Here is a 14,451-nt window from a genome sequence, read left to right as displayed (position 1 = left end):
AAGATATTGCTGAGAGCACCCAGGAAACACCCTCACCACCCGTTATTTCCGCTGGACCTGTCACTAAAGGTGAGGGGGAAAGACAGAAAGCTCCTAAAGGTGAGGGGGAAAAGACAGAACCACGCGCCAGCCCAGCTCTGGCACGCCTGGACACGCGAACATCCCCCCAAGGGCAGCATGGGGAGCTGCCTTATGACCCCAATGTCCTGCACTCCCCCTCAGCCCCTGATTTAGGACTATTTGCCCTTCCCTCATAGTCCTTGTCTATAACCCTCAAATCCTCACAGTGCCAGCATGGGGCAGACACCAAGAAATGCTTGCTAACACCCTGCAGGTCCTTGGAAGCAACGTCCCCAGAAAGGGATTGAACAGGATTCCCTTTCCCCCTTTGAGTGGCCCCTCCCTGTTTTATTTTCTTCCCCGGTTTCCTAGTCTCCCTCTCCTGACTGAAAGCCGGCTTGACTCAGGACTCAGGTGCTCTCGTGTAGACTGACGGGCGCAGCTCAGGCGCATGGCAGCCCCATGTGTGTCCCCGTGGAACTTTGTCCCAGGGGTTTTCGATGGCTGCACTTGGGGATGCAGATTGCTGGGTGTTTTCCAAGGTGCCTCTGAGTGGATTCTCGAGCCTCTGGGGTACTGGCAGAACAGTAACCACTGCACCACCCAGGGGCTCCTTCTAGACCCCACTGGAGCTGGAGTCAACTGTATAAACATCCAAGTCAGTAAATGGTACAGGACGGCCTGTCTACATAAAGTTTTTGAGGATTTCCTTAGAACGGGAATCCATTTCAAATGACGGTGGACAACCAAGTTCATCGAACAGAGAAACGAGAATTCAGCTCTCTGAAAGCGGAGACAGGAAGGACGGACACAAAGCAGGGCTCCCTTAACAAGATGTGAACCTGGTTCTGGAAGCTCCATCACCTCCCCCACCTTTGAGGAAGGCCCTCAATGAGATGGATTGCACGGTGGCTGCAACTAGCGGCTCAAGCAGAGCAATTGAGAGTGATCACTGCCCAGGCAGTGATTCATTGTGTGTGCGCGCGCGCGCGCGTAGGGTCACCGTGAGTCAGGGCTGCCTCGGTCGCACCTGCCACCACCTTTGGGACCATCAGCCTAAGGCTAGATCTGGAAGGCGAAGGTTTGCCATCCCTGACAGCGTTTTCCTCAAGAACTGTAATCCTACATTTTGAAACCTTGGCTCTCAGCTTTCCTATGAATTGGCACATTTGTACATCCTGTGCTGATTTTAACAATTGATCTCCCACGGTTGGCCTCAAGCTTTACCCTCTATTTCTTTTTTTAAAATCATTTTATTAGGGGCTCATACAACTCTTATCACAATTGATACATCATTTGTATAAGGCCCACATCATTCTCAAAACATTTTCTCTCCACTTAAGCCCCTGGCATCAGCTCATTTTTCCCTTCCCTCCCTACATCCCCCTCCCTCATGAACCCTTGATAATTTATAAATTATTATTTTGTCATATCCTTCCCTGTCCAACATCTGCCTTCACCCACTTTTCTGTCTGTCCCCCAGGGAGGTCACATGTAGAGCCTTGTAATTGGTTCTCCCCTTCCAACCCACTCTCCTCCACCCTCCCAGTATTTCTAATTCCTATCTGTACCAGTGTACATCCTCTGGTCTAGCCAGACTTGCAAGGTAGAATTGGGATCATGGTAGTGCGGGGAGGGGAGGGGGGAAGCATCTAGGAACTAGACGAAAGTTGTATGTTTCATTGTTGCGACATCACATCTCCTCCCGAGACCCTTCTGCAAGGGGGTCTCCAGTGGTCTACAAATGGGCTTTGGGTCTCCACTCCGCACTCCCCCCACATTCACTATGATAAGATTCTTTCTTCTTTGATGCCTGATAAGTGATCCCTTCCGCATCTCGTGATCACACAGGCTGGTGTGTTTCCTTCATTGGGCTTTGTTGCTTCTGAGCTAGATGGCTGCTTGTTTCAAGCCTTTAAGACCCCAGACGCTGTATCTTTTGATAGCCGGGCACCATCAGCTTTCTTCGCCACATTTGCTTATTCACTCGCTTTGTCTTCAGCGGTTGTGTCTGGAAGGTGAGCATCATCGAATGCCAATTTAATAGAAGTATTCTTGCATTGAGGGAGCACCTGAGTGGTGGCCCAATGTCCTTCTGCTACCTTAATACTAAACCCATAAATATACGCACTCTATTTCATCAGCACACTCCTCTGGGGTGATGCAGGTAGAGCTCTAGAGTCATCACTGAAATCTTGTACACAGTTGGTTTTTCCGTTTGGTCTGTGGAGGCTGTTTTGATGACAGGCATCTAGATTTACCTGACACATCTTCCATCTTGCCAACAAATGATTGACTCTGCCTACATTATACCCTTCCCAACCGCAAATGCGAGCAGTTGAGACAGAGGTGTTCTAAGGGAGTGCTTACTAAGTTCTCCATACAATGGGACGCCCTTTGTGGAAGGGTAGTGGTTATGGGTGTGCTGCTCGCTGCAAGGTCAGCTGCTCCATGGGAGAAAGGGCTTTCTACTCCCAGGGAGGCTCAGAAACCCACAGGGCAGCTCTACCCTGTCCTTTAGGGCTCCTATGAGTTGGCATCGACTCGATGGCAGGAAGTTTGGGTTTGGGGTTTACAGACATAACTCATACTAGTTTTTATATTCAATTACCGTGGGCCAGGTTCCTTGCTTGTGTGTCTTCTCATTTAATCCTCACCAAAAACAAACTTGTTGTTTTGTTTGCTTCCTGGCTATACTGTGTATGATTTTTATTTGTATGTAAAAGCCAGGATATGTAGATCCACAGACACAGTAACTGGACTGATAATTGCTTGAGAGGATGGCAGGGTGGGGGAGGGGGCAGAATGGGAGCTGGCAACTATGAGTCAAGAAGAAAATGTTCTGAAATTGTTTGTGGTGATGATGGCACAAACCTTAATGTAACTGAACAATGATATCGTGTTATACGTAAAGTATATGCCAATAAAACTATTTCCGAAAAGAAAAGAGAATATTCTATGACAATGGATGGACTCAGAGATTAGAGCGATGTGTCTACACACCAACGAAGGCCAACGATTAGCGGCTATGCCCAGAGCCTTCAGAAGGAATCCACATTCTAATACCCTGATTTCAGACGCCCAGCCTCCAGAAGTTTCCAACAATATATTTTTTTTAAAGAGAAACAAACCAAAACCCCTCATGGATTCCTTGATACCTCTGAAGAGATGATTGACATCCTGCTCACGGACACCCGGGTTGTCCTCACTGTCTATGTGAGGTCAGCGAGGTTAGCAGTTTAGCCTAAAGTCTCACATTAAAATGTGAGACTGAGTGTACATCGTTCTGACTGCAGCGACCACGTCTTAGCATCGCAGTGCTGCCTCCCAAAAGGGCTGCGGGAAAGGTAGCTTCTGCTGGGATGCATGGCCGCTCAGGAGTGCGCTCTGTGGCATTCTATGAGGACTGGTAGTTACTGGCTTCTCTTGGTGGCACTCTGGTAAGGGTTGGACTGCTCGCTAGTTAAAAGGTCGGCAGTTCAAGGCCATCGCTACTCCACAGCAGAAAGTTGAAGCTCTCTGCTCCCACAAAGACTGATAGTCCCAGAAACCTTCTTAGGCTCACTAGGAGTCTTAATCAACTCAGTGAGAGTGAGCTTTTAGGGTTTGGTTTTGGGTGGTTTTTTTCCAGTCCTCTGTGAGGCCCAGAGGCTTGATGCAGTTGTTATCTAGACTCTACTACATTCCCACACTCAATTTGAGGTAGGAAGTCAAATTAGGTTTTAAATCTTGAGGAATATTACAGAACCAGTTCCTCTTCCTACGGTGAAATCCGTATTTCTCGCTGATTCTTCAAGATAGTCATCTACTCAAGTCCTCCATTTGTCCCGTACATTTGTGTCTGGCAACACCGCTCCTGGCATTCAATTTTGCCCTTCTGTGTGGGATTCCTGAACTGCTGCATCCCACCTCATCTCCCTTCTTTGTTCCTGCCCTTGTTTGGGGACGTTACATCTTGAGACAAAGTAATGGATGACCACAGCTATGACTCCTTGCTCTACTCTGATAATTGGTTAGTTAGCTAGACATGAAATTGTAAGATAGACTCTCAGAATTGGGCAGCTATTGCTTCGTTGTTTTCTAACTTCCAGTGTTGGTAGGGAGCCTTGGTCTTGCTGTGGGTTAGGGGTTGACCACCTCGCTCTCCATAATGTCTCGGAAACATTACATAGGGTTGTTAAGAGCTGGAATTGACTTGATGGCAGTGGACTTTTGTTCTAGGTTTTTGTTTTACTTTTGGGGGGGGGGGTATTTTGCTGTCGAGAAATCAAATGCCAATCTGATTCTAAGTCCTATGAATGGGACCTCTTGCTTTTTTCTCAGAAGCTATTAGGAGCCCCCAAACCAAAAGAAAATCAACCCCCCTGCCATCGAGTGGATTCTGACTCATAGTAACCCTCTATAGCACTCCCAAGGGTATAAATTTTACAGGAGCAGACAGCCCTACTTTATTTCTCCCTCATAGCAACTGGTGGGTTTGAACTACCAACCTTTGTGGCTAGCAGCCCAAAGCCTAGCCCACAGCATCACTGGTATCTCCATTACTCTGAGCTGTTGCAGAGTAAGTGCTAGTTAATCTTTTCTGTTATGTTTTATTTTACTGGGCATGGAGTAGGCCCCTCCATCTGGACACTTCCTGGGACAGTTTTCCACCCTCCTTTTCCCCTGTGCGCTCTTCCAGAATTCCTTAGTTGGCTATTGCAGTTGATGGATAATTCTCTCTCTGGCTTTTTGTCTCATATTGGTAAAATTTCAAATGTCTCTCCAAACCTTGTATTTAGGTTTTTAGTTTTTTTCATGCAACAACTTTATTTCTTTTCTTTTTTGCAACAACTTTATTTCAAACACGTTTTCTGTTCTCTGGAAAATGGTCCGAGCATTCCTGTGCTTTACGCTTAGCGCCTAAGTACAGTGAGTACTCTTCCTGGGGACAGGACTCTCCAACCGGGCTGTCCCACACCTTCTGGCAGCATGTGTTTCTGGAAAAAGGTTTTGCCCTGACCAAGTAGCTTGTTTGCTTAGGGTTTAATTGACCAAAAACATGCCTCTAATTTTTCATGCTAGTCATGAAACTTAGTGTAAACTATTTCTTTTAAAACTTGTCAAGTCCCATAAAATGTTGGCCCCTGACTCCCACCCCGCAAACCAAGAAAATAGCCCCCACGTATCTGTGGCCGTGCTGCTGAAGGAGCTGCAGTGTAAACAAGCGTGGACTGGAAAGATGGGAGGGCGCGTCCAACAGGCCTGGCCCAGCACTGGCTGCAGCACTGGCTCGGGGCATGGAATGTGCTGCCCACGGAACCCCAGTCCAGACGCCTCTGAGTTTCCACCCGAGTTTTTAGTCCATCGCAGCTTTCTCCCTCACCTCCCTCTCCACTCTCCACTAAGGCTGTCAGACCTCTCAACAAGACTTTTATCTCTTAAAAAACTCAATGCCAAAAGACCCCACACGTGTGACGTACTTAAATGAATGGCATAGGGGTTTTTGTTTCTGCATTCTGAGTATTGCAATAGCACCTCATGCTAGTGGTTAACTCACAGAAACCCCGAAGGGTTTCCTAGGCGATCCATCTTTTTAAGAGCAGATAGCCTCATCTTTCTTCCTAGGAGTGGCTGGTGGGTTTGAACCCCCACCTTTGGGGTTTGCAGCCCAGCACTTAGCCCTCTGTGCCCCCAAGGCTCCTTGGTTGCCTTGAGCTGTCATCAACTTGGTGGTTGGAGGGTATGGTGTTTTGGTTTGCCATTTGTTTTGGGGGGTGGGGTGGGTGGGTGACAGTTTTAAAATGTGCATGGTCTCATTAAAACTCTTACAAAGGTCAAGGCATTCATTTAGTTTCAAAGATACCTGAAAAAGCCAGGTAAACATAGCACAACCCTTGTTCTCAACTGACAATTAGAGGCAATACGTATTTCACAGGGTTACATGTAATAAATCTGTATATGAAGAACGATCCCACAGTGCCTGGTGTAAAGGAAGCACACAAATACTGGCTGTCGCTGTTCCAGTGCTAGAAATCAGCCGTGGTAAATGTAATTCTGGTAGAATCTCCACATGCTGTGACCTAGAAACTTCTCACGTGTTCATTGCTCACTTTGTGCCACCTGCGCCAAGCTATGAGTACCGCCATTCTTCTGTTTCCACTTGTGTAGAAAATACTTTTCAATCTTTTGTGGTCTTGCTTTATTCAATAACAAACTACTCAAAGAAGGAAATCAATTATCTTCCCAAAGCCGTGTACAAATGTGGGGTTCAGACAATACTGTTGCTTGTCTGTGCATTGTTATTTTCCTGTAAAGTCTTCTCCTTTCAAGCAAATGTCAAATCATTTTCCTGTCTAAATTCTTGAATAGCCTTACTTTGCTTAAATTATTTGTGGATAAAATTTGACATATATGATACAGCAATTGAATGCATAGTTTTGAAGGGCAGAATCAAAAGCATTCAACTTCAAAGGATCTGAACTTGCTTTGTATTTTAAATAATCTCCATCAGAAAGTGTTCAGGGCTTGGCCCATGAGTATAGCTTAGAGACCAGTCTTCATCTTGTACCCCTACTCCTCATGAGCCACACCTGTCCTGAAGACAGCTGGCTTCTGTGGGCCACAGTCAACCTGAGTTCCCAGATACAGCCAGGCAGTCCTCGACAAGAAGCATTTTCATGTGCATCTGTTCCTACAGTTGAGTACTGAAGTTCTCACATTTCAGTGAGTACCAAGCTCATCTAGGGAAGTTGTTAACAGACTCCTACCTCAGCCTCTCAGAAAGATTCAATAGTTAGGGTGGGTGGGACAAGATAACTATTTTAAATGAACAGCCCCCGTTCCCACCATCATGATTCTGACCTAGGTACCCAGTCACAGATTTGATTCCTATTCATAGCAACTCTGTGTAGGGTTTCTTAGAGTGTAAATCTTAAAGGAAACAGACACTCATTATAGCTTTCCTGGGATGGCTAGTGGTTTTGAACCCCTGACCTTACAGTTAGCAGCCCAATGCCTAAAGCACAGTGGCACCATCTAACCCCAAAGCATACTCAAGGTTGGTATGAAGGGAATGAAAGGGAGCGTTTCCATTTCTTTGCTCTTGGCCGTAGCTGAGGCATTTGAAGAGGAGAAAGATGGAAATTAGCTGGGGTCCTTCATATGACTTTCTTCCAGCGTGCTCATTACCAACTTGCCCATTTTCTTCTAATTTGGAATTTTTTAAATGCAGCTGTCTCTTTAAATTTAATGTTTTATACAAAACATAGATTTTTGTTTTGAAGACAAGCTGGCTTGAAAAGCAAAATTGAGAGCAAGTTTTCTTTCAGCAACTTGCTTCTAGAACATGTTACCATCAAACAGCATGGTGTTTTCAAAATAGAATCAGGAGGGTTATTGGTATGTTACTTCCTATCCCTGAAGAGTATGTTACAATTCTTATTTTCCCCTGGAACAGCTATCAATTTGAAGTGAAACCCAAAAACCTGCTTGGTGAAGGCCCACCCAGCAAGACTGTGACCTTCAGCACAGAATCAGGTAATGCATCAGCAGTCAGCTTCCTAACAAGTGTGCAGAGCGCCACCTTGCAGCAGTGGTTTGTTTACCAAGGGAACTTGTTTGAGAACCGGGGAAACAATGTAGGCACTGATGTTCTTGAAGCTTTCCATTAAGGGCAAATTGAAAGGAAACACCACTTAAGCTTTTCCTCCTTCATCTAGATGTGAGGATGGTGAGGAGTTAAAATCAATTAAGCTCTAGCTCTCTAGATTTCTCTCTCTCCCCGCTCCCTCCACCTCTCCTGGGCTCCCTCTCTGGTTCTCTTTCCCCTTGTCCTCCTTCCCCTCTCTCCACATGGACCACCAAGCGGGGCTGAGATTTCTCCATTATCTGATTGGCTTAATTGATGAGTCATGGAGTGGTCATGTCACCAACTTCCTCACTCACAAAGCTATTGTTCATCGTATAGCTCAGCACCCTCAGAAATTAACCAGCAGCAAAGCCAAGTCCCAAAGCTTGGGAAGAGTTCTTTCTACCAGTCTGAACTGTATAAAAATGATAAGCCAACATCTTGTTTAAAAAAGGACTTAATTTGGATTTAATTGAAACGCTTATTTTCATATATTTTTCAGCCCTTTCATTGTTGTGACACATAAGTGCCTAAAAAACTAATGGTCTGTGGGACTTCACAGCATGGCGGAAACACATGTGGGGAAGAGAAGCGCATTCCACACGTTCTGAATCACATTTAGGCAGTTCTCTGCGGGGCCACCACCAAATCCTGTAAGCCCACCAGTCTCTGCTGTCCATTAAATTAATGAGGCATCTCAAGCATTCCCTCTTCACCAGCAACTCTAGGCTCTCCAGTGGGACACCTACAATTTACTAAATTACTCACAGTGACCCGAGGAAGACATCTGTTTGTTATATACAATACTGTATTATAAAAACTAGGAAAAAAATGGGAGATTAAGATGGTAAGATAGACATTGGATTGTTATTTTCCTGGGGTTAACAGGGGGCCGGCCCACAACTCTGTGATCTTCTCTTTGCGAACTCAAGTTCCTATTTTCCCATCAGGCAGTACAGAACTCCACAGGTCGCTATGAAATATAATACTTATAAACAATCCAATACTAAGAGGTCTCTAATATGCCATGACACTCACTACCCCCACACAAAACTTTGATTAAGCCTCAAATACATTATACTGGATTATAGTAAAAAATTTTATTATACCACCTTCTTACTAATGCTCATAACACTTGGCTCACAGGGATGTACTTCTAACGAGGCGACCAGGTGTATTTTCCATTAAAGGCCTCTGTTGGAGTTTAAAAACAAAAAAAAAAAACTTATTAAAAAGAAAAAATACAAAAAGGGCATAATCTTAAAAAAGTCTGATGAGTGTGCACCTGTGTGACAAGACCCCAAATAGCAGGCATGCTAAAAGGGGATTCATATGATAGGGTTTTGTTTTTTTAATGCTGTCATTGTGATACCTTATAATCCAACCTTCCTGGTATCAGTTCCTACATGAGCTGCATCTGTACACACAGCGCTATTTGCATAATTCTTACGCCAACTGCAGCCCTCGGCATCTTGATGGGTTTGCCAATGGTCTCTATGAAACAAAAGCAACTGCTGTGAAGCCTGGAACAGCCAGAGGCTCTGACCACTCAAATCCGTGCCCCAGATACACTGAGCCCTGGTGGAGGAGATTCTTCGATGCTTTCTAAGCTAAGCACCAGTCTTTAGCATGAATGTGTCATATTGCAATTCAGGTTTTTAAAAACATTTCATGTGTGTGAATTAGGTGGGGCGCTTACATTTATTTTGTATTCAACTGTTTAAACTACTTAGGAACACCCCCCACCCAATAGTTTACCTTACCCTCCGCCCCCCTTCTCTCTTCTCCCTCTTGTGGATTACTATCTTGCTCTTCACTCAAGTTAATACCCATCAACCCTAGTCTATTGCTCCATCTTTCCTCCCTTGCACATGCCCTGCCCCCGACAACCTTGTCCCCCGTTTGGTGGAAAATCTTTGTCTTGGGTTATTTCTTTACAACAGTGGTGGGATTTTTTAACACACATTAAGTACCAATGTTATACTATCTCACTGTGCTTTTCCTTGGAAAACGGGCAGTGATTTATTTAACATCTCGTTTACTGTTTTTCCTCAGCGGACCCTCTAGTGAGTGAGCCGGTTTCTGGTAAGTATCCTGTCTAAACGGGAACCCAACTATATACTACGATAAATGAATCCCATTCAGCAGGAAAGGCAGAACTGTCCCCAGGATCTCACACCTTGCCAGTCTGTCATCTCAGAATGTAAGTCAGGTGTGAGTGTTTACCAAAGACCTGGGCTGGGAGCACTTGATCTTTTGAAAGGTGCCTTCACCTTCATGCCAGACCAGCTCCAATATCAGTAATGAGAATATACTGTGACTTTCGTTCCTACTTCCGCAAAACAAGTTGACGTTCAAGCAGCCGTTCAGCTTTTTGTCTTGTGCTCCAAAAGAAGAATGTAAAGAATGCTGTTTGTATGTAGAACTGCAGAGGCTACTACATACCTACACACTTCTAGGGACAGGAATTTAGGCGTTAGTCCTTTAAACCCTTTTGGATCCTTTATCCTATTTGGCAATAGAGCGAATCAGTACCTGCTGCCTAGAAGGTTTCTGGGAACGCCCTTCAGTAGGATGTGCCTTCTTCCTACAGCAGGAAGAGATGCCATCTGGACGGAGAGACCCTTTAGTTCAGACTCGTACTCAGAGTGTAAAGGCAAGCAGTATGTCAAAAGGACATGGTATAAGAAGTTCGTTGGGGTGCAGCTGTGCAACTCTCTCAGGTACAAGATTTACCTGAGCGACTCCCTCTCAGGTAAGCAGGGGCCGGGCCACCTGTGGGTGTCTCCCTTCCTGTCACTGGGTATTTCCTAGGGAGAGTTCTATGTATTAGCACAGTGGTTCGCAACCTTCCTCACGCCGCCACCCTCATGCAGTTCATGTGTGGTGACCCCCCCACCCACAACCTTATTTTCATTGCTACTTCATAACTGCAATTTTGCTGTTGTGAATCAGGCAACCCCTGTGAAAGGGTCATTCGACACCCCCCCCCAAAGGGGTCGCGACCCACAGGTTGAGAACCACTGCATTAGTAAGCTGTAAATACAAGCTAATTTCCTCCTCCGTAAAGGTGCCATTAAAATACTTACCAGTCTAGGAAACAGGCTTTGAGATATGGAATTCAACGGGAACAGAGAATGCAGTCTGAAACAGTGCCAACAAGGACAAACTGAATGAAGAGGGACTGGCAGATGAAATGTTGTCACAGCCATCTGATGATGAAAGCCTGATAACACGTGCTCCTAACATAGTCATGGACGAACCATGACTTTAAGATTTGCCAGATAATAATTACATACACTAGACCAGAAGGGCTATAACCGCTTGCTCAGAGCCCCGTAGATCATTTCACTTTCAATATTCACAACTAAAGTGTTCATAAAAAAAAAGATTGGGTCCAACATAGACATGTGGTTGTTCAATCATTCAGGATCTGCTTTGTGCCAGGCAAGGATCCCAGGTGGGGTAGTGGTTATGAGTTGGGCTGCGATCTGCATGGTTGGCAGTTCGCTACCGCAGCAGCTCTGGGGGGGGAGAAAGACTGGGCTTTCTACTCCCATAAACAGTCAGTCTTGGAAACGTACAGGGCCGATGGCAGTGAGTTTGGTTTTTTGGTTTTGTGCCAGAGCTGGAGACAAAGCAATCAATAAGGCATTCCTGCTAGTGGAGACAAGACAGTATGTTAATAAAAATCTCTTCACACTGCTTTGGAGAAAAACTTTTTAAACGAGAACAGCTGAGCAGAGTGGAAGCGCCTTTAGCTAGAATGGTTAGTTGGGGAAGGCCCCTCTGAATAACACTTGTGCTTCCGAGAAAGTGCAAAGGCCATTCCTCCAGCAGTTGAGGCCCCATGAGGAAGCACGGGAGTTGAAAAGAGCCTCCATACAGGTGGCATGAAGTCATGTGGGGCGTTAGAACCATGGGAAGGGCTTTGAAGTTTGAGTATGATGGGAATAACATTATCTGACTTGCATTTTTTTAAGGATCACTGCTCTCTGGGAGTGGGAAGGAATACGTTATTATAGGGAGGTGAGAATGAACTAGAGGCCAGTGGGGAGACTATTCAGTGGTTCAGGCAAGGGGCACAGGTGGCTTGATGTAGCACATTCGAGATGGTGGTGGTGGTGGTGAAGGATGGGAGGTGTTAAGAATAGGAAAGAATAATTATTTGAAATGACTATTTTATAACTGCCACATAGCAAAGAAAATAACACCATTACCCTTTCAATTTCTGGTTCCTCAGGAAAATTTTATAACATAGGTGACCTGAGGGGTCACGGTGAAGATCACTGTCAGTTCGTAGATTCGTTCTTAGACGGACGCACAGGACAGCAACTCACCTCTGATCAGTTACCCACCAAAGAAGGTATGCTTTTGGTCCTCAGCTGCAAGGCGCTTGCACACTAACCCAGCAAGGAAAGCCATCACTGACACAGACTTCATCTCACAGCACCATGCTGTAATTACCAGACTAGAGAAAATTAAGACTTCAATATGGAACACACACACATGAATGCATTCTACCTCGTGAAAATCTGAATTTGCACAATAGCAATAAAAAAGCAGTGTTTCCCAAACATACGTCATTCAGGTACCTCTGTGGGTTACCAAGCAGCACCTGCATTATTTTATTCTTTCAAAAATTAAAAGCTTTGCTGCCATAAACAGAACTGATTCACTTTGTAGATACAATTCCATTAGAGCAGTTCTGCTCAATGAACGTGCTTCTGCTGAAGGCACATTAGTACTGTGCAGCATAGGGGGAGGCTTCGAAATGTGGGTGGGGTCATGGAATGAAAAAATGGAATTTTCCCACAAACTTTTAAAGTGCTTTCATATTAATAACTACCAGAAGGTTCTTTGTGATTATTTAATACATTAACTATGACGACAGGTTTTTCAGCAACACATTTTGCACATATACTCAAAAGGTTATCAGCCCAAAGAGCATCAGTACTAACAGATGGCTCACGTCCAGAGAATCCATTTAACTGGCAGTTCAAACTCCCTCATAGGAACGTCCACGGTGAATTGTTTCTGTAACATGTCCCAGTGAAATTTTCAATTATGTCACAGCACTGCAGTCAGTTAAGTATGTACAAGTTTAACCATCTCAGAACTGTCCTCATTTTGAAGTCCTATTCTGTGGGCGACTGGGACTGGGGTCAGTTCTTCATAGACAGCAGTAGCCTTTCATATGCACAAGAACACATTCCAGTAAGATGTAGAGTGGGATTAACACACAACATCAAAACATCACCACCTCTCTTTTCAGCTCTAAACTTGGTGAGCAAATGCCAACTTCCTCCAGACGGCCAATTCTAGCCAGCCATTACTGCATCTGGAAAGGCTCTAGGGGCCCCTCAGCGGTGGTTTTCTTGAACATACTGCTTCACCAAGTCACCTCCACTCACTCCATGACATACTTCAGTCTACACCCAGGGAGGGCAAAAGTGTCATGGAGCAAATGTTACAGTGAATGATTATCTCTCTCAGGCTATTTCAGAGCAGTTCGCCAGGAACCGGTCCAGTTTGGAGAAATAGGTGGCCACACCCACATCAATTATGTCCAGTGGTATGAGTGCGGGACAACAATACCAGGGAAATGGTAAATGCTGTCACCATGCTGAAAAGGACCTTTTACTTCTTGGTAAAATGAGAGACTACAGGATTTGTCACATCATTTAAGCTGTTCTGTTTACTATGTGTAAAAGTTTAAAATTTAATAGCAATAGTAGATGTTTATTATTAGAAAAGACTGAGAATATTTATCAGGTTTTACAAAGTCATTTTAAGAAAGCTAACTATTAACAGAATAACACTTTTAGGGAAGCTGGCTCCCTAGTCATGGTATTTTAAGAGATCATTTGTATATTTATCACAGTGTTGTTAATTTTGCCGTAGAACTGTCTCAAAAAACATTATATCAAAAAACAATATTCTTTTGGGAAGATACTTACTTTCTAAGCATATACTTTTTCAACTGGTCAGTCACTTCCATAAATCTTAGTTTAACTTATTGGATCAAATTATCTTCAGCATATCTAGGAAAGAAAAGTCCCTAATAGTCATGTTTATTTAAACTTCCACTTGTTAGCAACAGTTGAATAGCTTTTCTGAAGAGATTAACTAAACACACAGTAATAAACGTGTCTTGAAATGCCTGCCAATGCCTGAATTGTCGAATCCGTAAGCTTTCACTTCAGCTGATAACACAAGGAGGAGCTAATGGATTGTTCTTTCCCTGTGCAGACACATGTTGTAGTCTGTACTTGTTTGTCAAACTAGCTTTATGCTGTTGTCTTCATGATTTGATCTAAGTTGTTCGCAGAGACTGGGCGTGAAGTCTGAGCACAAAGAGAATGCAATATGAGCTCCCCATCATTTTATAATTTAGTCTGTATATGTAAGATCGCTAAGAATGAATGCATAAAATGTCTTCATAATTGTTTAACAAAAAATCTAACTCATTTTTTATGAAAAAGTATGGTTTTCCTTCATCTGGGGAGGGAGGTGGAATGCTGCATTATGTCCCTCTATCTGAAAGACCCTTTCTCCTGTGCTTGGTCTTCAGCACATGCTTCATTTTTCAACCGTAAGTGCTGCACTAAAGTTGTTTTTGTTGATTTTAGGAATATAGCATGACTGGTTCACCAGAACATGTAACTACAAGTTTATCTCTCTCAGGAATATCTGAGATATTCGGGATCTACCAAACTCCCCTGTATCCTGGTGTTTGTATCTGAAGCTAGTCTTTCTTCCTATAAAAACCTACTTAAGAT

At 44.3% G+C, this 14,451-nt stretch overlaps 1 protein-coding gene across 1 annotated transcript in view; it reads left to right on the top strand.

Annotated features, from left to right (window-relative positions):
* The window catches only part of LOC101643821 (ABI family member 3 binding protein), a 263,477-nt gene extending 249,324 nt beyond the window's left edge, over positions 1-14,153 (top strand). The window contains exons 51-55 of the mRNA XM_045286146.1: positions 7,499-7,578; positions 9,725-9,754; positions 10,263-10,424; positions 11,913-12,035; positions 13,166-14,153. Of these exons, the coding sequence (XP_045142081.1) occupies positions 7,499-7,578; positions 9,725-9,754; positions 10,263-10,424; positions 11,913-12,035; positions 13,166-13,281 (511 nt within the window). The 3' untranslated portion in view covers positions 13,282-14,153. The remainder of the gene's footprint in view (positions 1-7,498; positions 7,579-9,724; positions 9,755-10,262; positions 10,425-11,912; positions 12,036-13,165) is intronic.
* Positions 14,154-14,451: the final 298 nt, after the last annotated feature.

Source organism: Echinops telfairi, unplaced genomic scaffold (assembly GCF_000313985.2).
Source record: "Echinops telfairi isolate 266 unplaced genomic scaffold, ASM31398v2 ScPeMD7_6;HRSCAF=24_0, whole genome shotgun sequence".
NCBI classification, from domain to species: Eukaryota; Metazoa; Chordata; class Mammalia; order Afrosoricida; family Tenrecidae; genus Echinops; species Echinops telfairi.
This window is presented reverse-complemented; position numbering and strand designations above follow the sequence as displayed.